Source organism: Anabrus simplex, chromosome 3 (genome assembly GCF_040414725.1).
Source record: "Anabrus simplex isolate iqAnaSimp1 chromosome 3, ASM4041472v1, whole genome shotgun sequence".
Lineage (NCBI taxonomy): Eukaryota > Metazoa > Arthropoda > Insecta > Orthoptera > Tettigoniidae > Anabrus > Anabrus simplex.
The window spans coordinates 42,078,188-42,098,743 of record NC_090267.1 but is presented as its reverse complement, the minus strand read 5'-3'; the positions used below and the strand labels follow the sequence as shown (position 1 = coordinate 42,098,743).

The window sequence follows — 20,556 nt, the reverse complement described above, 5'->3', positions numbered from 1 at the left end:
TGATATGAAAATGAGAAGCGATGAATAACAGTCTTCTGAGCTGTCGACGGTAGGATTCGGAACTACCATATCCCGAATGCAAGCTCACACCTGTACGACTCGCTCGGTGTTGTTATTACCATCATCTTATAGTCCAGTTCCCGAATGTGTTACTGAAGTGTACTTCTCATGAAATGAAGAGTTACTTACTCAGAAGCTCCTGTTCCAGTACCATGAATGGCGACTCAAATGTCAGCGACAGGACAATACCGAGCAGAATGGAGATAATCAAATCGCCAAAGTATTGGCGCATCTGAAATGAAACAAAATAATCTTGGTAAATTTCAGACAGTACTGGTATTAGGTTCAATGGTCAGATATTTTAGGATGAAACATTGAAAATTGTAACGTCAAGATGTGCTAAGCCAGCCAACCTGAAATGTCATGTTGCATGGGATTGGATGATTACTCACGTAAATGAAGTGACGAATGCAAAATCAAAAAATTATCTTAAACTTTGACTCAAGTCAGGAATTTGTTAATAAGACTGCATTATCTACAGCAGCTTTATAGAATGCTGCAAACGTATAGAATGTTTCAAGAAAATACTACATTAGCTTGTAAATTTTGTGTATGTGTCTACGCTAATGAGTTAAGAATAGAATGGCTAATTTCGTAGCCAATTTTGTTAGACTCGGTGGACGACAACGATACGATTGTCGGTCCTTTAGTCCGGATCGAAATGTCCAGTACAGGAATGTGCACTAGTGCTCAAGTCCAGTATCAGAAGTATCCGTAATAATGGAATGACCATTATGAAATATACCTGGCTACTAAATGTACAGTTAAAGGAAGTGTGAATGTAAATGAACAATGCAACATTCAAATCAGTCAACAATGATCAACTTTTAGGGCTGTCGCGCAGGTGGCATATTTCCCATCAGTTATTTAAATAGCCTTTTCATAAATATTTTGAAAGAACTCGAGAGTTTATAGAAAATGTACCTTGAAAACTTATTCCAATCCCTTACCCCTCAAATGCATATATTGTGACCGTTCACAACGTCCCCTATGGTATGTCATGGTACCCAGGAGATGAAATATGTTGTTTTCCGCGTCATTCTGGGATAAAAACTGCCCAAGTTAGAATTTTTTCACCCGCACCAGGACTCGATTTGCTGTATCCAGAGTCGCGCGACCTAGCTCTAGTTGCTGGTAATTAGCAGCAAGGCAGTGCAAGAGCGCTTGTACGTGAAGTTTTCTCACTCCAACCGCGAGCGAGATGAAAAGAGACGCGTTATCACGTGACAGAGAATCTAGGTCACTAGCTGAGCCGAGAGAGTATATCCAACGTGAAAACCAACATTATACCCTGTTTTCATCGCTCATTCACCACTGCCAACTTATCGAATTCAGCTGTTTTTTTCTGTTAATTTTTATAAATCGCAAGATACTCAATGGATAATTAAGTGCAAACATTCATTTTAATTAGGGAATTTTACGCATAATTACGAGACCGAGAAGTGCTCTACTTAACTGACAGAGCGGTAACTACGCTGTAAACAAGGGCGCGTCTTAATGACTAACAGATGTTGAGACCCAACCGTGCCAGCGAACACAAGGAATCCCCAGCGCTCGTCTTCATTCACCGACAGAGACAAAAGGACGCGTTTGAGATTGCTTGAGAATCTACGAAGCTATTTCAAAAACATTCACTCAGCGAAAATGGGAATACAGGAGCTACATTTTGATACCCTGTTCGTCACTATACGTTGCATATTACCGGACCGAACTCTGAGAACGAATTGCATTTTTCCCCCACTCTCAGCATCCGAGTCTCTCGCGTAGCTCGCCTATATATTCAAGAGCTGAGAGGCAGACACTACCCAGTTCATTTTCAGTGCAATGCCAGTTCGGTAGTATTTCGTTGTGATTTGTGTGTGAGTCCTTTATGAAGAAATCATTTTTTGTGAACAGTGTAACGCAGTAATTTATTGAAGCCTGTGAATATCTGCGGAAATAACCACAATCTAAGTAAGCTTTTGCGAGCACAGCGTGCCGATAATTAATATAGTAGGAACAGTACGAAATCGTAATGACCGCTGTCCGTGTGTCGAAGAGGTCGTGCGTCGAGTCTCATATATGCCTAAACTAATACGGCTCAATTAACCTCAATAGAAAGGTATCTCAGTGCGTGGAGTGTGTGTGTGCTCGATATAAATGAGAGATATAAAGAAAGTGAGTGAACGGCTCAGTGTCGGCATAATTAAGGGCAGTGACACGTCTATAAATCCACAATGCAGTTGAGAGCCTGACTTACGCATGACTAGGTGAAATAGAATATGCATGAAGTGCGGTTGTGTGAGACGAGAAATTTTAACCCAGTAGTGGCCTAACCAGTGACATTCTTTATTCAGGGCCTAGAATAGCTGTATGCTGTTTATAAAAGAATAGGTATATGAGAAGGGAACAGTGTCGGGCGGCAGAGACATTACCGGCATTGGGTTGGAATGCTCGTGCTATTGAGCAGATCCAACCACATATTCAAATTGTGATGTGTAGTAAACTAACGCATTCACATGAGACAACTTCCCCTAATTTACATGTCTATGAGAACGTCGACATCCAGCTAAATGCCAGAGTTTTGCCTGTGTACCGGAGTGAACGAGTCATCTAGCTGTTTGCCGAAATTTCGCCTGGTAGCAGAGAACGTCTGGAATGTCGCTGTCATGTTCGTGACCAGCCAGGAAGTCATCACAGGTCTTCGCATAGCTGATGACGTGATGGAAGCCGAGTAAACCATGGTTGCCTCCCTGTAAAGCTGTGTTCGCGGTATCCAGAAAGGCTAAGTACACTTCCAAAATATTAAGCAGCTTTGAAAGTCGTTTTTCTATTGTAAATTTAAAAGCAAAGTTGCATGCAGATATAATGCAGATCGCCAATATCCTATTTCAGAGGGATAATAATAATCTCATTTCCTTTTGGTTTTTATTAAATACAGTCGTCATGGTTTGGGAATAACCATATTTTATTCCCATTTTTTTATATAAGGGTTAGTAATGCATGACGTAAATATAAGGACCTTTGATTAATTAAGTGTGAAGCGCTGTCAAGTAGAGAGGGATTAAATATTCTGTAAAAATGACTCCAGTTATCATCTTTCCATAGAATATACGAGTCATCAAGATTTTTCAGTAATTCACTTTTTTTGGTGCGCTTCACCTGGTAGAGATCCCTCCTAATTAGTAACTAAGGCACCTGGAACAAGGCATCGAGACAGTGGGTATATTACATCGTTAATTATTTAGTTCGCGAGTGCGTAAGGTAATTTGAACCCTTGTGGCAGGAGATCATCATTAAATCTGCATCGTAGTCAATGTACCGAGAGGAGAAACGAGATAGTTGAAGAGGCTGTAGCCATCATATAGTGTGTGAAATGAAAATGTGAAGTTCCCTTGGAATCTGTAATTAAGATACTCGATATGGATATCGCGATATGAATGTGCCGATTACGGCTGAATATAAAGCCGGGATTTATTGTGGTGCCATTGTGGCCAATATTGAAAGAAGTGAATAGATTATTTGCCGTGAAATAACTGTCTGGGAAGTGCTGGCGGTCGGCCCCTTGGAAGTGTGTCACGGGCAGGGAACAGCTGAGATTTATGGCTCCCTTTAAAGGGAGTAAAAGTGTCTCCTTCAGTGAAAGGAAACAACTAAAGTGGCGAGTTTCTTTCCTTTGGATACAATGATTACGTGCATCTATTTAAATATTGCCAACGTCGCACAGATTCCAATATGCATTAAAAGAAGGGTCCATCCAATTTCTTTTCTTAATTATTTACAGCGTGCAGGAAATTCCAGGTTAGATATACCCCGTCTCAGAAGATCCTGGGTTCGTCCAGGAGACACTGAAAGTTTGTGTTCACTGTTACCAACAGCGGGTGGCTTGTACCATCTGTGATTCGAGTGAGTGTGTGAAATGTATATATTCTTGTCCATTTATTGCAGGTAGTGCTATGATACTTTGTTTATGATGTCTGGTATTGAAGTCGCTAAGTGCTTGTCCATAGGTAGCAACGTTGTGTAAATACTGTCCTGTTATGTGTATTGATAAAAATCCTAATGAAATGAGCGTGTTTATTATACTGCCTATTTGGCAACGTTTAACTTAAGGAAGTGTTGTAACGCGACTTTCGAAGGATTGGGAGTGTAAGTTGCCTATTTCAGTTCATCCGATTCTAGCAGACTTATATCATAATTTGATACAATTTGAATATATTAATTCTCGGCAGGTAAACAGATTTACAGCGGAGTATGTCCATACTGATTAAATGTGTGTGTGATTAATGTAAGTGTAGAGTGAAATAATTCGAGAGGAAGCGCCTCTCTAAATCTGAGATAGTGTAAATAATCCAAGAGGGAACGCCTTCTTAAGTTTGAATATTTGAACGTATAATGAAGTGTCGAAAACGACTACCGAACATTTAAACGTCAAGATCATCCAAATTACTGTATGTAAGGTGTTTGTATGGCATATCCATGTAAATAATATGTGTTTCACTAGTATAAGTAAAATTTGTTATTCAAGATACTGTCTCTCTTCTCATTAGTATTCCTCTCATAATTAACTTTTCCCTCTACTATAGAGACTATTACTAAAGAACTTACCGCCCCATCGGACGGTCTACAGACCCGAAAATGCGATACCGACTCAGCTAGCGAATTATTCTAGTAGGGGAGGGTGAGGCTTCGACAACCAGGCTGAGTTCGAGGCTCACCGATGGTGCTCCATTCTAACGTCATATTTGTGGACCACGGTAGATTGTTTATGTACTGCAGGCTTGGGCAGGTGCAATATGCCCCAATTTGTCCTTTTGAGTTCCAACTTGATCTTCTCCTTTCCTGTTTTCAAAAGCTATAATCAAGCTTATTCGTCTACTAATGTCATTCCACACCATCTCTCCACTGACTGCTCTGAATATATCACTAAGTCGAGCAGCTCGTCACCTTACTCCGAAGTCTTCTCTGTTTAAACTTTGCAACATTTTCGTAACATAACTCTTTTGTCGGAAATGGCCCAGAACAAGTCTTGCTGCTTTCCTTTGAATCTTTCCTAGTTCTCGTATCAAGTAGTCTTGGTGTGGGTCCCAACACTGAAATCATACTCTAATCGTGGCAGTGGTGTTTACTGAGGGCTACCAAGGATATCGGTGAAGTTCAAACCTCAAATGGGAACGATGGAAATCTCATGCACACTATAATGTTAGCATCTGACACACTTTTCCAGTTACAAAACTTGAAAGCTGTGAGAAAAAACGTCGCATGTATTTCTGAGAGCAAGGTATCGGAGACTGATCTTGCAGCCCAGGCTCTGCGTCGCTCTCCCCTCGACTCACCTCACGCAGCTTGCTGCCGTATGTCCGATAGGTACGGGGACCGGGGCGATAGATATGCTACGCTTCGCTCCGTCAGATTACCGCTGCTAACGGACAACCATACGTTCCTCATTGTGCATACTTCCTGACCTCATACTTCTTGCTTAATTGTATCGATAACCGAGTTCTTGTATTTCACTCCCGTTTACTTCTATATCCTTGTGGGAAGACACTGCAGGGCTACTGTTACAGGACCAGTATAGTTTTCTTTATATTGGTAGAGCTGATAAAATGAATTGTAATCGCTCAGGTTTACTGTCCTCTTTTGTTGTATGAAATCGAACCCGTGACCATGGGTCGGACACCATCACTGATCTCCCGAGGAAGCTAATACACCAGTGAAACAATGGGCACGACCACTGTAAAATTCAAATACATTGTTTAATAATAATAATAATAATAATGGTGTCGGACATCGCACTTATTTCTATACAATATGAAAATAATTGAATGTATACATTCATATTAGTGTTGTCATTATATTCACGGTGACGGCGTAAACAATCGTAAACATTCTATACAGTTTTTACCTCACGTTTATATGGTCATTTTGAATTTCGATTATGCTATTCTTGTTCCATTTTGTTCTTTTATTTTATCTTTGTGCAAATCTTCAAATCGTTGCGCCTAGAAAAATAGGTATGCGAAAATTTTTCATCCTCGAACTCTTACCAGAAAGGTTCTGTCATCTAAGGTTCAGTACTGCATGAACTATATCAACAAACCTTTGTTCTAAGTGTTGGTCAGTATTTCTCCCCTGAATATTGTCACATAGCCGTATTCCTAGGAGCAACGACAAAATACAGCCATTAATGCCACGAAACAATTTATATTCGGGGTATTTGGGATATAAGTATAAATAACCTTACGGAAATTTGGAATTAATGCCCGAAGTTCGGAAAATATGAATTTTATTTATTTAGCGAGTGGTTTGTCCGAGGGAGGACCTTAAGGTAGAGTGCCATGTTTGTGAGTTAGGTAGAAGCTGCGGTTTCCCCTCGGCTTATACCACCAGGCGTACCACGCTTCAGGCAGTACGTGCAGTAAAACTTTTGCCACAGTACAACAGTGAACATTGATCTCAGACACGAGATATATCAGTTACCATGTGTTCACACACGCTGATCACGAAAATAATATTAGTTTCTTACTATCACCTAAAATTGTTGGGATATTTTATCGAAACTTATAGCGGGGCAGTTACCCTCTTTCGGAGTGAAAGGCGCTATTGTCACCATGTCTGGGCAACTTTTTATTATACCTCTTGGTTTTATTACTCTAAAGGAATATTAACCCCCAACCCCCCTCTAAGTTGCCTATCCCGATAATATGAAAGAAATATACGATAGTATGGAAACAATTCTTAAGGCTTTGAACTATACAGAACACGGGTGGTAGACTTGTGAAGACCTACAACGATAGGTATTTTAACAGAAACGCAGCCAAGATTCACAAACTATTTCTCTGTCAGTGATACAGTCAAGATAAGCGTAATCATTATGAAATTAGAGAGTGGTCATCAGGAGAAAGTGTAGTATCAGGACAAAACTGTGTTAAAAACTTGCCATTTGTTGATGACCCCAAAATAATTTTTCTCCCTTTGCATATAAACTGGGGTTGATAAAGAACTTTGTTAATAAGATAGGTATATCAGGAAAGGCATTTCAGCATTTAAGGGGAAAATTTAAAAATTCGAGTGAGTACAAACTAAAGGAAGATATCCCTTAAAGGCCACAAATATGCAATCTCTTACATGATCCTGTATTCGATGGGGGGAGGGTGATTCTCATTCCTGTTGAAACAAAATTATAATCTGCTTTTAAATAGGTTTTTGTCAATTTTCAGGGAAACTATACAGCAGATAATTACAGAGATGTTGTAGACAATTTATTGAGCGCTTACAAGACCCTGGGATTCAACTTCCAATCGCACCTCAACTTTATTCCACCGACACCTTGATGAGTTCAGTGATAATCATGGGAAAGGTTCCATCAGGGCTTATTAGAAACGGAAAGCGATACAAAGCGAAATCAGTGTTCAATAATAGAAAACCGTATATGAAAAATGGTGCACTATATAGCCTATGGAGTAGGTTGAGAGGAAACTCATCATGTCCTTTCAAATAACTGTTAAGTGATAGAGAAAAACGACCTGTGGATTCGAATTTAGCATATGCTAATTTGCTAAAATCATATACTTTGAATTTTGAGAGCGAAAAATGTTTAAATGTTTTGTACTCTGTTATTTCATACTCCTGAGGCGCTGGGAAAATAATATACCCTCTGGTTGTGTAAGTATAACGATGATGATAAATCCTTTTTTATTTTAATTACATGAATACGTTTAGAGATATCGACTCGTAAAGAGTAAATGAATCGTCCAAACAGGTCGACCTGTACAGGGTTGTTCGTTCAATGCAACAGCTCTATTTCATCGTAAGGTCTTGGCAGGAGCAACATAGTCTCTACCTGGATGGGAGTGACGTCAACAAATTAGAGCCCTGTCACTCACCATATTGCCCACGAATCAGAGGCGACCCGGGCGTGCGACCCAGCCCCTCTGCACCACTAACCTCGTCGCCCGTTACCTCAATGGAGGCTTTCAGGCGATGTTACAAAAGACTGAGAAAGAGGGTGTAAATACAAAACATTCGCTTTCGAGAAGAATCTGGAGGTGTCTCTTTTCTCCAAATACCTGGAAGGGCTAGACACCATATTTAAGGCAGCACGGACGGGCTTCAGCGGTTCAGTTAGCACTCAGTTCCGTTAGCAATTGATACGGGAGTGCAGTGAGTTCAATCTGAGAGTGAGTTCTGGAAGGTTGCTGCTGTGGATTTGGCAGTATGAATTGAGGCGCAAACTGGCTTGACGTGTCAGTCTCTGTGAGTGTTACGTCCGTAGAACCGAGTGATCATTTTTTCTTTCTGCCTTTGAGTATTGGAGTCTCTCGTGACCGGCTGTTGTGTGTGAACGTTATGTTTGGTGCAGTGAGAAAGAATTTGACGTGGGATTGGCGATGACAGTGCATGGAGGCTGTTGAGAGTGTACGGATAGTATGCGCCATATGGGATTGTGAGACTGTTGTGCGCGGGCTGAGAACTGAGTAGTTGCGATAACGACAGCGAGAATATCCATAGAGATGATTTAGTCTGTAAGTATCAGTTGTGGAGGAGTGTGTAGTGCTTTTGTTGTAGTTTTTACAGAATAGAGGAGAAAATTAATGTGACTGAAACGTGAATAAAGAGGGAGTGTGAATTGGTGTAAATGTATCTCTGTGTAGTCGTATAAGTAATTAATATTACTCAATAAATATTAGATTATATGCTACCAGTTGTGCATTTATTTAACAGCCCGAAAACACGTTGCACTAGTTCGTACAGTTTTTCGTGCGGTACACTCAGGGCTGCAGTATCAAAAATTTACATGGCATTTTCTATAGTTAGGCTTTGACTAATCCGGATTTTCAGATTGCCACTGTCCCTAAAATTAGTAGTCGGCACTTCATAAACAACTGATTTAGCGTAAAATGATACAAACGTGGTATTTCACAGTATAAATTTTATTCCTGTCATTCCTTATTGACGGTTTTTTAATGACATCAACTTAAATGTAAAAAAGTCCTCCACCGGGCGAGTTGGCCGTGCGCGTAGAGGCGCGCGGCTGTGAGCTTGCATCCGGGAGATAGTAGGTTCGAATCCCACTATCGGCAGCCCTGAAGATGGTTTTCCGTGGTTTCCCATTTTCACACCAGGCTAATGCTAGGGCTGTACCTTAATCAAGGCCACGGCCGCTTCCTTCCAACTCCTAGGCCTTTCCTATCCCATCGTCGCCATAAGGTCTATCTGTCTCGCTGCGACGTAAAGCCCTTAGCAAAAAGTCCTCCTATTCAGTATATTGCAATATATAACATCTGTAAAGGTTATATATCTGTATTAACCATATATGCTTCTACCCATTTTGGCATCAACTTCAGTGGAAACTAAGTCTTACAATATAAGTTACAATAAGACACTAATTCTAAATAAATGATTTCACACGCGACTTATTCAAATCTTGCAGTGGTGTCCTGGTGACATAGTATTGACACCTAATTTTAATTACTAAATTACTGTCCTGAGATGTAATCTCTTGCCTTCTCTATATTCGCAAAATGGGTCGAATCAGGTAAGGTTTATGCAGATTTATCATCTTTAAAGATGTAATATATTACAATGTATTGAATAGAGGAATTTTCATTTAAATTGAAGTAACTGACAAACGTAGTTCTGTACACAGAAACATAAGACTCTTTAAGATGGAGCAGTAATATAATACAGGCATTTAAAAATACATTAAAAATCTAGGAAGCGTAATTACAGGTATTTTGTTTATACCATAATCTTCTATAGCACCTTCCAGCTGTATAATGAAAAACACTCCAAAATACCTCCAACGTAAAATTAGCTTCTTCTGATGGCTTACTGCTCTACTCTCCGTTTTCAGGTTTATTAATCTCTACTAATTTCAACCAACAATCCATATTTCTTGTTGCTGAACAGCGTATTATTCGTTTTCTGTTCCAAACAATTACTAAATGCGTAAGACTCTAGAGGACAATAATGCAAACTCATGAAATAATTCACATTGTGATGGAAAGATGATAGATAGACCCACAGCTACAAAATGATCAATATACCAATGTTAATATTGATGCTTTCACGGGTCGTAAATGTAGACATGCCAAAGGTAATCATTTTTATGGAACACGCCCGAAAGCAAACATCAGTTCGCATATTATTCAACAGGTGCTGAGAGAAATCTGATACACATGTTGCAATGTTCATAATTATTATGGGTTAATGTTTAAGTAGGAAAGCAAAAACTCAGAAAAGCAAAGCAGAAAGTATACGCAAAATGTCTGAAGGTATAATCTACTGAAAGAAGTTAACCAGAAGGCATATGGCGTATAGCCTTGTATAGGCTTGACTACAGCCCTAAGTACATTACAGGCAGCCTTAGAATTGTGTGGTGGAAAAATGGATAGTCAACATTTACTTACTATATTGTCGTCACTCAGGTACATCACAGTCTGCACGCTGCTCGAATGTACCATTATTACGCTAAGGTGGGTGAGATACATGGAGTAAGTGAGTCTGCTAAGAGGCTGGAACCATGCCCAGGAGAGGAACGAATCGATGACACCTGGAAGAGAAAGGAGTTATACAGACCTCTTCTCAAATTGCAGCCAAACGCAACATGAACAATACAGGAAATCTTGTACAGTGTAAAATTGCTCCTCAGTATCAGTGTTAAAAGGTGTAAATTGCGGTCAGTTTGATCAGCCATCTGAATACACGGCAGTAGGAAGACAATCATACTCGCCTGAGAGTAAATGAAGAGGCTCGCGCGGAGAAAGAACCAGACTGCTCCATTGATTTCGTGCAGGATAGTAATGAGAAAAATACAGCTGAAGATTGTTTTACTATATCTGCTGGTGGTTGGAGCAGTCTGGGTCTTACAGAGGCTATAATTCACCATTCACCTGCTCGGAGGGAAGCAGCCGACCTAAAGTTGCTATACATAACAGATAAAGGTATATTTAGACATCCATAATTAGTTACTTATTCTCACTCCACGTCCCAACCTGTAGTACCAGAATGAAGACCCTCTTCCATATTTCTTACCCCCGGGTTTCTCTCGCACAAAGGTCAATCTCTGTTCTAATTCCAGCTATGTTTAATACCTTCCTTTCTTCCTTCTGCCATGATATTTCTCATATAACTTGATTTTACTTATTATTTCCTGTTTACACTCTTCATATATTTATGTCGTTGTTTACGTATTATATAGGATTGTAGAGCTTTTATTGTGTATACTGGTGTCCTCTGTAAATGTCCCTATATCTCTCATTTTAGATTAATAAATATTGTACATAGGCTATCTCGGATGTATGTAATTCGACGTTATACTGTTTGTGATCCTGATAAATAAATAAATAAATAAATAAATAAATAAATAAATAAATAAATAAATAAATAAATAAATAAATAAATCATATAGAAAAATGAATGATTGTTTGTTTGATCGTATTCTAAAGGCTCAAAAACTACTGCACCGATTTGATTGAAAATTTCGTACCTTGTCTCGTTACTCCTGAGTTGGTCATGGAAGTGGTTTTACATGTGTTACGTCCTCACCATTCCCCAGATATAGGCCGTTTGGCACATCACGATAGACTAATATGGGCTAAATATCGAACCTGTCGTACAAGCTCATTTGCTATGAGAGGATCAAACCTCGGTATGTCCCTAGGGGGACCCAAAAACCACATTTTAATGTCCTAAAACCAACCGTTTTGAGATATTGGTACCTCACTTCCCAGGATACAGGAATATTCTGAAGAAATGACCCGGCGTAACCATGGAACTTTAAATCAAGGAATCTAGAATGTCGAAAAAGTTCAAAATTAGGATCGATCCATTGTTTTCGGGGTCACTGAGATGAAGTGGGGCAAATTTATATATTTAGCACCACGCGACTCTCTTCTCGAATCAAGTTCAGCGAAAATAAGTACATAGTAACGTCTGAGTTGTGTTTTTGTACATCATTATCTTGTCCTCCCACATATTAATGGGACTTTATTTCACAAATACAAAATAAAATTATTATTATGGATACCGATCAATGTAAGTTATATTTAATGGCAATTTTTCAGTGCAAAATCTAATTTTTTCTATTTCTAAAGTGAATCAACGAACGATGTTTTAGGTTATCATTTATAATCGCACTAACATCAAAAATGCTCAGACTACTTGAAATTCGCGAGGCCATTTTGCGCTTTCCCAATGTAAACACAGCGCTTGATAGAAGTTTTGCAGAATGCCTGCCTAAACTCGCTGATACTAATATAGAGAAGGCCGTGGATTCTCTAAAGTCTAGATATTGCAGTAGAATAACAAAGTACATAAATTCTTCCCACATAATGTGACTTTCGCTAGGCCATTTTGCACCTTCCCGACGTAAGCACAGCGCTTGACATACGTTTCAAAAATGCCTGCCTAAACTCCCCGATAATAAAATTCAGGCCATGGATTCCCAAAGTCTACGTATTGGCCGAGAATCGTAAAGTACTTAAATTTTTCCTTTATAACACATCAATCTTGGAGAAACCATTATGGCGGAACACTTCAGGCATACGAGAACAATGAAAAATGGCGACAATAGACAATCGGCAAAAGACAAGCAGCAAAGTTTCAGTATGTCAATCTCGAGGCCTCAGTTTCACATCGAAATAAATTTTCTTTCGTCATAGCAACACTATGGCTTTCCCATAGCAACGAGATATGAAAATACGTACATATTAACGTCTGAGTTGGTTTTTGTACATGGTTATTTCGTCCTCCCACATATTAATGGGACTATAACTCACACATACAAAATAGAATGATTAATATCGATGTCGATCAATGTAAGTTATATTTAATGGAAATTCTTCAGTGCAAACAGTAATTTTTCTATATCTTAGGTGAATAAACGAACGATGTTTTAGGTTATACAATCTCATAACATTGCTTTGTCAAAAAAATTTGCCTCTCAGACGTTCGTCACTTAGTAGATCCACCGGCGCAGCATGTAGAAATAAGAGAATTCGAGCTTCTCAAACAAACTAGGAAAGACAAATGAGCAATGAGGCAGATCGTTTACGAATTGCAAATTCATGTGAATCAGAATGTGAACATCAACATGTGGAAAGAATCGAAACACAATGTTTATGTGCTATCCGATCACGTGCATCACAATCAGAGGAGCAACCTGCGGCAAGAATTGAAATAGAACGTTTACGATCTACCCGACCTCGACGATCAGTACATGTTGATTTGCATCTTGATGCATTTCAGTATAATACTTGTACCGGTTGGTACACCTATACGCCGCACATTTGAATTTTCCGCCTTAAAGTACTCCTCTACTGGAGAAACTCTGAACTTTAAAAACCGAATCAACTCAACTGTTTCTCAGAAGATGTCACTGTGTGTATTTCGATTTGTTTTGTTTTTCATTGATCAAGAAATCTGGATATTCTCTTATAGATGTCACTGCCAAAAAAAACTATGATCACGCACCCTGGTGCGAAGTGAAGGAACTTTTTTGAAGAAATTTTGTATTCAGAAGTTTTGGTCTTTACTAAATTTCGTTCTTTCATCTGTGGGTTGGCAATATTAATTTTTCTTTCCGCCAGTTTTGAACTTAGCCAATCCTGAATTTCTTTAATTAATTTTGGACCAATCGGGTCCTTCTTCCTCAATTTTTGATCTGTAACTTTTAAACGACCAATAAACGTCTGTGGGTGTATCTTAATCATTCATGAAAGGTCTCGAATCTTCCACGAGGGTATAAAAACTGCTGATTTTCTTGTCTCCCGGCCACTTCAACAACATCTTGCTTAGTGTATAGAAGCATAGCAGGGGGCGGGTAGCGCCTCTTCCTTCGGGCAGCAGCTCTTCAACAAGGTAAAGGCCGTTTAACATCTTTCTTTTCTCCTTGCTAGCTCAGCAGTTTAACCCGCGGGGCAGGAACGAAACCTTTAATATGTAACCTTTAACTTAAAACATGTAAATCATTTTTCTACTTTGTAAAACTTCATATATCTTTAAATGTAAATCGGGGATAGAGAGTGCTTTTCCCTCTCGAACTCCCCTTCATCTTGAGTTGAGGTGACTACGTTTTCACAACCGATTTTCTACTCTTAATGTCTTAATATTTTTTTATACGAGTCACCTCTCTAGCTCGGGAATAGCCCCGGTGTCTGCAGCCTAGTGCCCCTTACGTTTTATGTAAGTGTTCATGTAGGAGCGCAAGCAACACCTCCATTCATATTGGTATTTTGGGCCATTTAATTAACCTTTTATTTTTCCTTCAGGGCCCTGTAGGGTGGGTACGAGATACCCCTGTTTAATTCTTGTATGTTGTGCCTCGATGGCAAGTCAATGTAAAGTCTGGTATTGCCTTTAATAGGCTTGAAAGATTAAGAGCGGGTCAGCTCTTTCTGGTATTTTGAAAGGTGCCTCTAGGAGGCTTGACATTACTAGGTGAGAGCAAGTGCTCCATGGAATTAGGGGTTTTCTGCCCTTTGGTATTTTGTGGTTGTGAGCTGCGAGCTCAAGGATGGTGGAATTGGGGCTCGAAGCCCAGGATTTTTAAGGACCCCTTAAACTGTGCTTTCGTTTGTAAAGTTATAATTGTACCTGATTTTATCCATTGTAACTTCACCGAGTGAAATTTTGTTAAATCTTGTTGTCTATTGAAAATGTAACCTTTAGATAAATTTTAATTCATCTTTCTAACTTGTAGTTAGACCCATTCCAGCCCGCACCTTCTTTCACCTCTGCTGATCCACCAAAACACGGTAACAATACTAACTGCGTTTACAGTTTGCATCCCAGTGTAAATATCTAAAAAAAATCGATAAGGCCAGAGGGCATTGCAGTTTACTTAAGTTCAACAATGAAAAACCTGCAATGCGCGGCTCATATGGCCAAGTTAAATTACCGACGTTTCATCCACCATTGCTTTCAGGTGACTCACCTGATTCCAAACTCTTTTTGCAGAATATTCGCATTTCAATTGACATCTTTCGGAGCAGATAAAATTTTTTAAAGATCAATACATGCCTACGGCTGAGTAGCCTAGTAAGTGGTCCTGAGAGTCGGGATACCAGTTGCTATGGAATGGGAGTGGGCATCTCGGACATATTCTGAGTCATGGCCCTCCTTGCGCTCAGGCGGCTAGGACTATACAATTCACCGGTGGTCCATAACCCGTTAGAGGAGAGATCCTCATTTGGACTATGTGCAAGTAGGGTAGCATCCTGCTTCATGAATTTACCGAGCTCAGAACATTTTAAGCAAGCCTCGGACCTATGGGAGTAACGGAGTCCCTCTCCCATTTGACAGGCGAGGGACTCCTTGGAAACAACTTGGCGAACGAAATGGAATTCGATGGGGAGCTATCAATATTAATCGGGCTTATGGGAGAAAGAAAGTAGAACTGGCTGAGTCAGCAAAGAGAATGCATCTGGATGTGCTAGGAGTAAGTGATATTTGGGTAAGGGGAGATAACGAGGAAGAGATAGGAGCTTATAAACTGTACTTGACGGGAAGGGAAGAGTCTGGTTGAGGGCTATTTATCAGGAATACCATTACACGCAATATACTTTCTGTTAGGCACGTAAATGAGCGAATGATGTGGGTAAATTTGTCAGTTGGAGGAATTAGGACTAGAATTGTGTCCGTGTATTCACCATGTGAGGGTGCAGATGAAGTTGACAAGTTTTATGAAACATTGAGTGACATCGTGGTCAGGGTCAACAGCAAGGATAGAATAGTGCTAATGGGTGATTTCAATGCGAGAGTTGGGACTGGAACTGAAGGATATGAAAGGGTGATTGGTAAATGTGGGGAAGATATGGAAGCAAATGGAAATGGGAAGCGTTTGCTGGACTTCAGCGCCAGTATGGGTTTAGCTGTTACGAATACATTCTTCAAGCATAAGGCTATTCACCGCTACACATGGGAGGCTAGGGGTACCAGATCCATAATAGACTATATCTCAACCGACTTAGAATTCAGGAAATCTGTTAGGAATGTACGAGTTTTTCGTGGATTTTTCGATGATACAGACCACTATCTGATCTGTAGTGAACTAAGTATCTCTAGCCTAGGGTAGAGAAAGTAAAATCTGTCTGCAAACGAATAAGGGTAGAAAATCTCCAGGACGAGGAAATTAGACAGAAGTACATGGATATGATTAGTGAGAAGTTTCGAACAGTAGACAGTAAGCAGGTTCAGGATATAGAAAGTGAATGGGTGGCATACAGGGATGCTGTAGTAGAAACAGCAAGGGAATGCCTAGGAACAACTGTGTGTAAAGATGGGAAAAGGCGAACATCTTGGTGGAATGATGAAGTGAGAGCAGCCTGTAAAACGTAAAAAGAAGGCTTATCAGAAATGGCTCCAAACACGGGCCGAGGCAGACAGGGATTTGTACGTAGATGAAAGAAACAGAGCGAAACAAATAGTTGTTGAATCCAAAAAGGAATTCATGAGAATATTTTGCTAATAACCTGGAAAGGCTAGGTCAAGCTGCAGGGAAACCTTTCTGGACAGTAATAAAGAATCTTAGGAAGGGTGGGAAAAAGGAAATGAACAGTGTTTTGAGTAATTCAGGTGAACTCATAATAGACCCCAGGGAATCACTGGAGAGGTGGAGGGAATATTTTGAAAATCTTCTCAATGTAAAAGGAAATCATCCTGGTGTTGTAGCAAACAGCCAAGCTCATGGGGAGGAGGAAAATGATGTTGGTGAAATTATGCTTGAGGAAGTGGAAAGGATAGTAAATGAACTCCATTGTCATAAGGCAGCAGGAATAGATAAAATTAGACCTGAAATGGTGAAGTATAGTGGGAAGGCAGGGATGAAATGGCTTCATAGACTAGTAAAATTAGCGTGGAGTGTTGGTAAGGTACCTTCAGATTGGACAAAAGCAGTAATTGCACCTATCTATAAGCAAGGGAACAGGAAGGATTGCAACAACTATCGAGGTATCTCATTGATTAGCATACCAGGCAAAGTATTCACTGGCATCTTGGAAGGGAGGGTGCGATCAATAGTTGAGAGGAAGTTGGTTGAAAACCAGTGTGGTTTCAGACCACAGAGCGGCTGTCAGTATCAGATGTTCAGTATTCGCCAGGTAATTGAAAAATGCTACGAGGAGAATAGGCAGTTGTTTTTATGTTTCGTAGATCTGGAGAGAGCATATGACAGGGTACTGAGGGAAAAGATGTTCACTATACTGGAGGACTATGGAATTAAATGTAGATTATTAAAATCAATCAAAGGCATTTATGTTGACAATTAGGCTTCAGTGAGAATTGATGGTAGAATGAGTTCTTGGTTCAGAGTACTTACAGGTGTTAGACAAGGCTGTAATCTTTCACCTTTGCTGTTCGTAGTTTACATGGGTCATCAGCTGAAAGGTATGAAATGGCAGGGAGGGGTTCAGTTAGGTGGAAATGTAGTAAGCAGTTTGGCCTATGCTGAGGACTTGGTCTTAATGGCAGATTATGCCGAAAGCCTGCAGTCTAATATCTTGAAACATGAAAATAGGTGCTATGAGTATGGTATGAAAATTAGCCTCTCGAAGACTAAATTGATGTCAGTGGGTAAGAAATTCAACATAACTGAATGTCATATTGTTGATACAACGCTAGAGCAGGTCATAATTTCAAGTATTTAGGTTGTGTGTTCTCCCAGCATGGTAATATAGTAAGTGAGATTGAATCAAGGTGTAGTAAAGCTAATGCAGTGAGCTCGCAGTTGCGATCAGCAGTATTCTGTAAGAAGGAAGTCAGCTCCCAGACGAAACTATCTTTACATCGGTCTGTTTTCAGACCAACTTTGCTTTACGGGAGCGGAAGCTGGGTGGACTCAGGATATCTTCTTCATAATTTAAAAGTAACAGACATGAAAGTAGCAAGAATGATTGCTGGTACGAACAGGTGGGAACAATGGCAGGAAGGTACTCGGTATAAGGAGATAAAGGTCAATTTAGGAATGAACTCGATGGATGAAGCTGTTCGCATAAACCGGCTTCGCTGGTGGGGTCGTGTGAGGCGAATGGTGGAGGATAGGTTACCTAGGAGTATAATGGACTCTGCTATGGAGGGTAAGAGAAGTAGAGGGAGACGAAGACGACGATGGTTAGACTCGGTATAGAACTAAATGAGGCCACAACACTAGTTGCAAATCGAGGATTTTGGCGACGTTTAGTAAATTCTCAGATGCTTGCAGACTGAACGCTGAAAGGCATAACAGTCTATCATGATAATATATGTATATGTATGTACATGCCTACGTTCTAAACAAATCACAGTGTTGGTTCATTTCTATCCGTTTCGGACGCTGAACATGAATTTATACAAATATATTTTATGAGTGACGATGATGCACAAGTTTATCAACGCTTGGATGCAATTCCAGGCATCAAACTCCACTTCGATTTGCAAACTGTCTTCCACCAACACAATGCATTAATAAAATTATTCAAATTTGCAATTGATAACTTACCGGCGGATAATTATGCAGTTCAAATACGATCCGACAAATCACATCTGATGCAGCATACCTGACGCTACAACGCATCTACCATCAATGAAATAGCAATTTTCATAGACGGCAAAGAACGTGAAACGCGTGATATAATTCTTCACGACTGAATAACACAATTATACGTGTTGCTGAAACAAATCGATCATACGATGCCCTGAAGTATCCCATAATTTTATGGGAAGGGTAAAATGGATATCACTTCAATATTATGAAATCTAATCCAATCAAAGGTAAATACAGATATCTGTACTTAATTTTACCAAATGGAAATAGAAATGTCTCTTTAACTTTGCATATTGGTAAATGTAATTGACAATTTTCATATCTTTCGGTCTATTTATTCTTACAGGTGAACGACTCAATGAAAAAGTATCGGGGACACCAAATAATGATACCCCAGAATAGAACAAAGCAAATTCTGCAATACCGTCAACTATTCCATCAATACGCGGCAGACATGTATGCCAGAATTGAATCCGAAAGTTTGTTATTAATTCACTTAAATCAGAAATCTTTGCGTTCAGAAGAGTACATTCATTTACGAGATGCAATTGCAAACGATGGAAATATTTCCGAAATTGGCAAAATGGTCATACTTCTAGCAACGTCCAATGGCATCCCACGGCATAAGCATGAATACGCACAATATGCCGTGATATAAGTGAGTGCATTTGGCCGCCCCGACCCTTTTATCTCATATACAGTACATTCAATCCAGAATGGGACGAGATAAAAGAGCTTATATTGCCCGGTCAGTTACCATCCGATTGACACGATTTGAATGCAGGAATATTCAAGCAGAAACTCAATAAATTTATTGACTTAATTGTAAAGTTTCATATCTTTGTTGAAACTCGATGCTGTATGTATGCGATTGAATGGCAGAAGAGAGGACTTCCACATGCTCATATTCTCATTTGACTCAAAACGGAAATACATGCAGCTCAAATTGATGATGTCATTTCTGCATAAATTCCTAATCCTGAAGAAAATCGACTGCTGTTCGATGTTGTGACCAAAATCATGGTGCATGGACCATGTGGAGCAATGAATCTACAATCTTCTTGCATGGTAGATAACAAATGAACGAACAAGTTTCCCAGAAACTTTGTTCATGGAACACGCACTGGTAATAACGGATGTCTGCAATGCAGAGGCAGAAAACCAGAAGATGGAGGTCATACAACAACAATCCTAAAGGCAAATATTGAAGTGTAAGTCAACAACAGATGGATTGTGCCATATTATTAATTCTTATCGAAAACATTCAAAGCTCATACCAACGTTGAATATTGTCATTCCGTAAAATCCATCAAGTATATATGTAAAATTATCAACAAAGGCAGTGATATGCCATTATTCAGTACTGATAGACCTGATGCGGGCAACGATGAAGTTACTCAATTTCAAACAAGTCAATATATCAGCAGCAACGAAGGTATTTGACGTATTCCTCTTTTGTCAATTCACAGTCGCCACTCCAATGTCGTTCATCTCATTATTCATCTTGAAAATGGACAAAGAGTCTATTTCATGGCACATATTGCATGAAACTTTGTTGCTGAACCGGGGAACACAACACTTCATGTACTTTTACGCTTTGTGAAGATGTATTTGCCAAAACATTATTGTACGCAGATATTCCAAAGTACTATACATTAAATGCAACATCTAATAAATTCTAACGACTGAAGGAATGCATTCGTGTTGAAGGCTATCAAAATCTGTATTAGTCGGACGCAATGGGCCGTATTTACACAGTACACCCATTAATACCGAGTATTACAATTTGGGAATGTTGTTGGTTAAAATCAAAAGTCCTACTTCATTTGCAAATTTGAGAACGCTCGATGGCGTAGAATGCCAGACGTACGTAGAGCTTGCCAAAAGCTTCCTTTGCTCGAAAGTGACAAACACTGGGGAACAATATTGACGGATGCATGTGCCAGCTGTCGTCCGTGACAAATTCGAACATTATTCACCACCATTTTAACCAT

At 39.6% G+C, this 20,556-nt stretch overlaps 1 protein-coding gene across 2 annotated transcripts in view; it reads right to left on the bottom strand.

Annotated features, from left to right (window-relative positions):
• The window catches only part of LOC136866636 (nose resistant to fluoxetine protein 6), a 278,908-nt gene that overhangs the window by 165,088 nt on the left and 93,264 nt on the right, over positions 1-20,556 (bottom strand). Inside the window, exons 11-12 of one of the 2 annotated variants that reach the window (XM_068226572.1) lie at positions 10,452-10,594; positions 190-292 (exon numbers count right to left, since the gene is read on the bottom strand). The exons of the other annotated variant lie outside the window; for it this stretch is intronic. Coding sequence (XP_068082673.1) covers positions 190-292; positions 10,452-10,594 — 246 coding nt within the window. The remainder of the gene's footprint in view (positions 1-189; positions 293-10,451; positions 10,595-20,556) is intronic. 2 annotated transcript variants of the gene reach the window in all.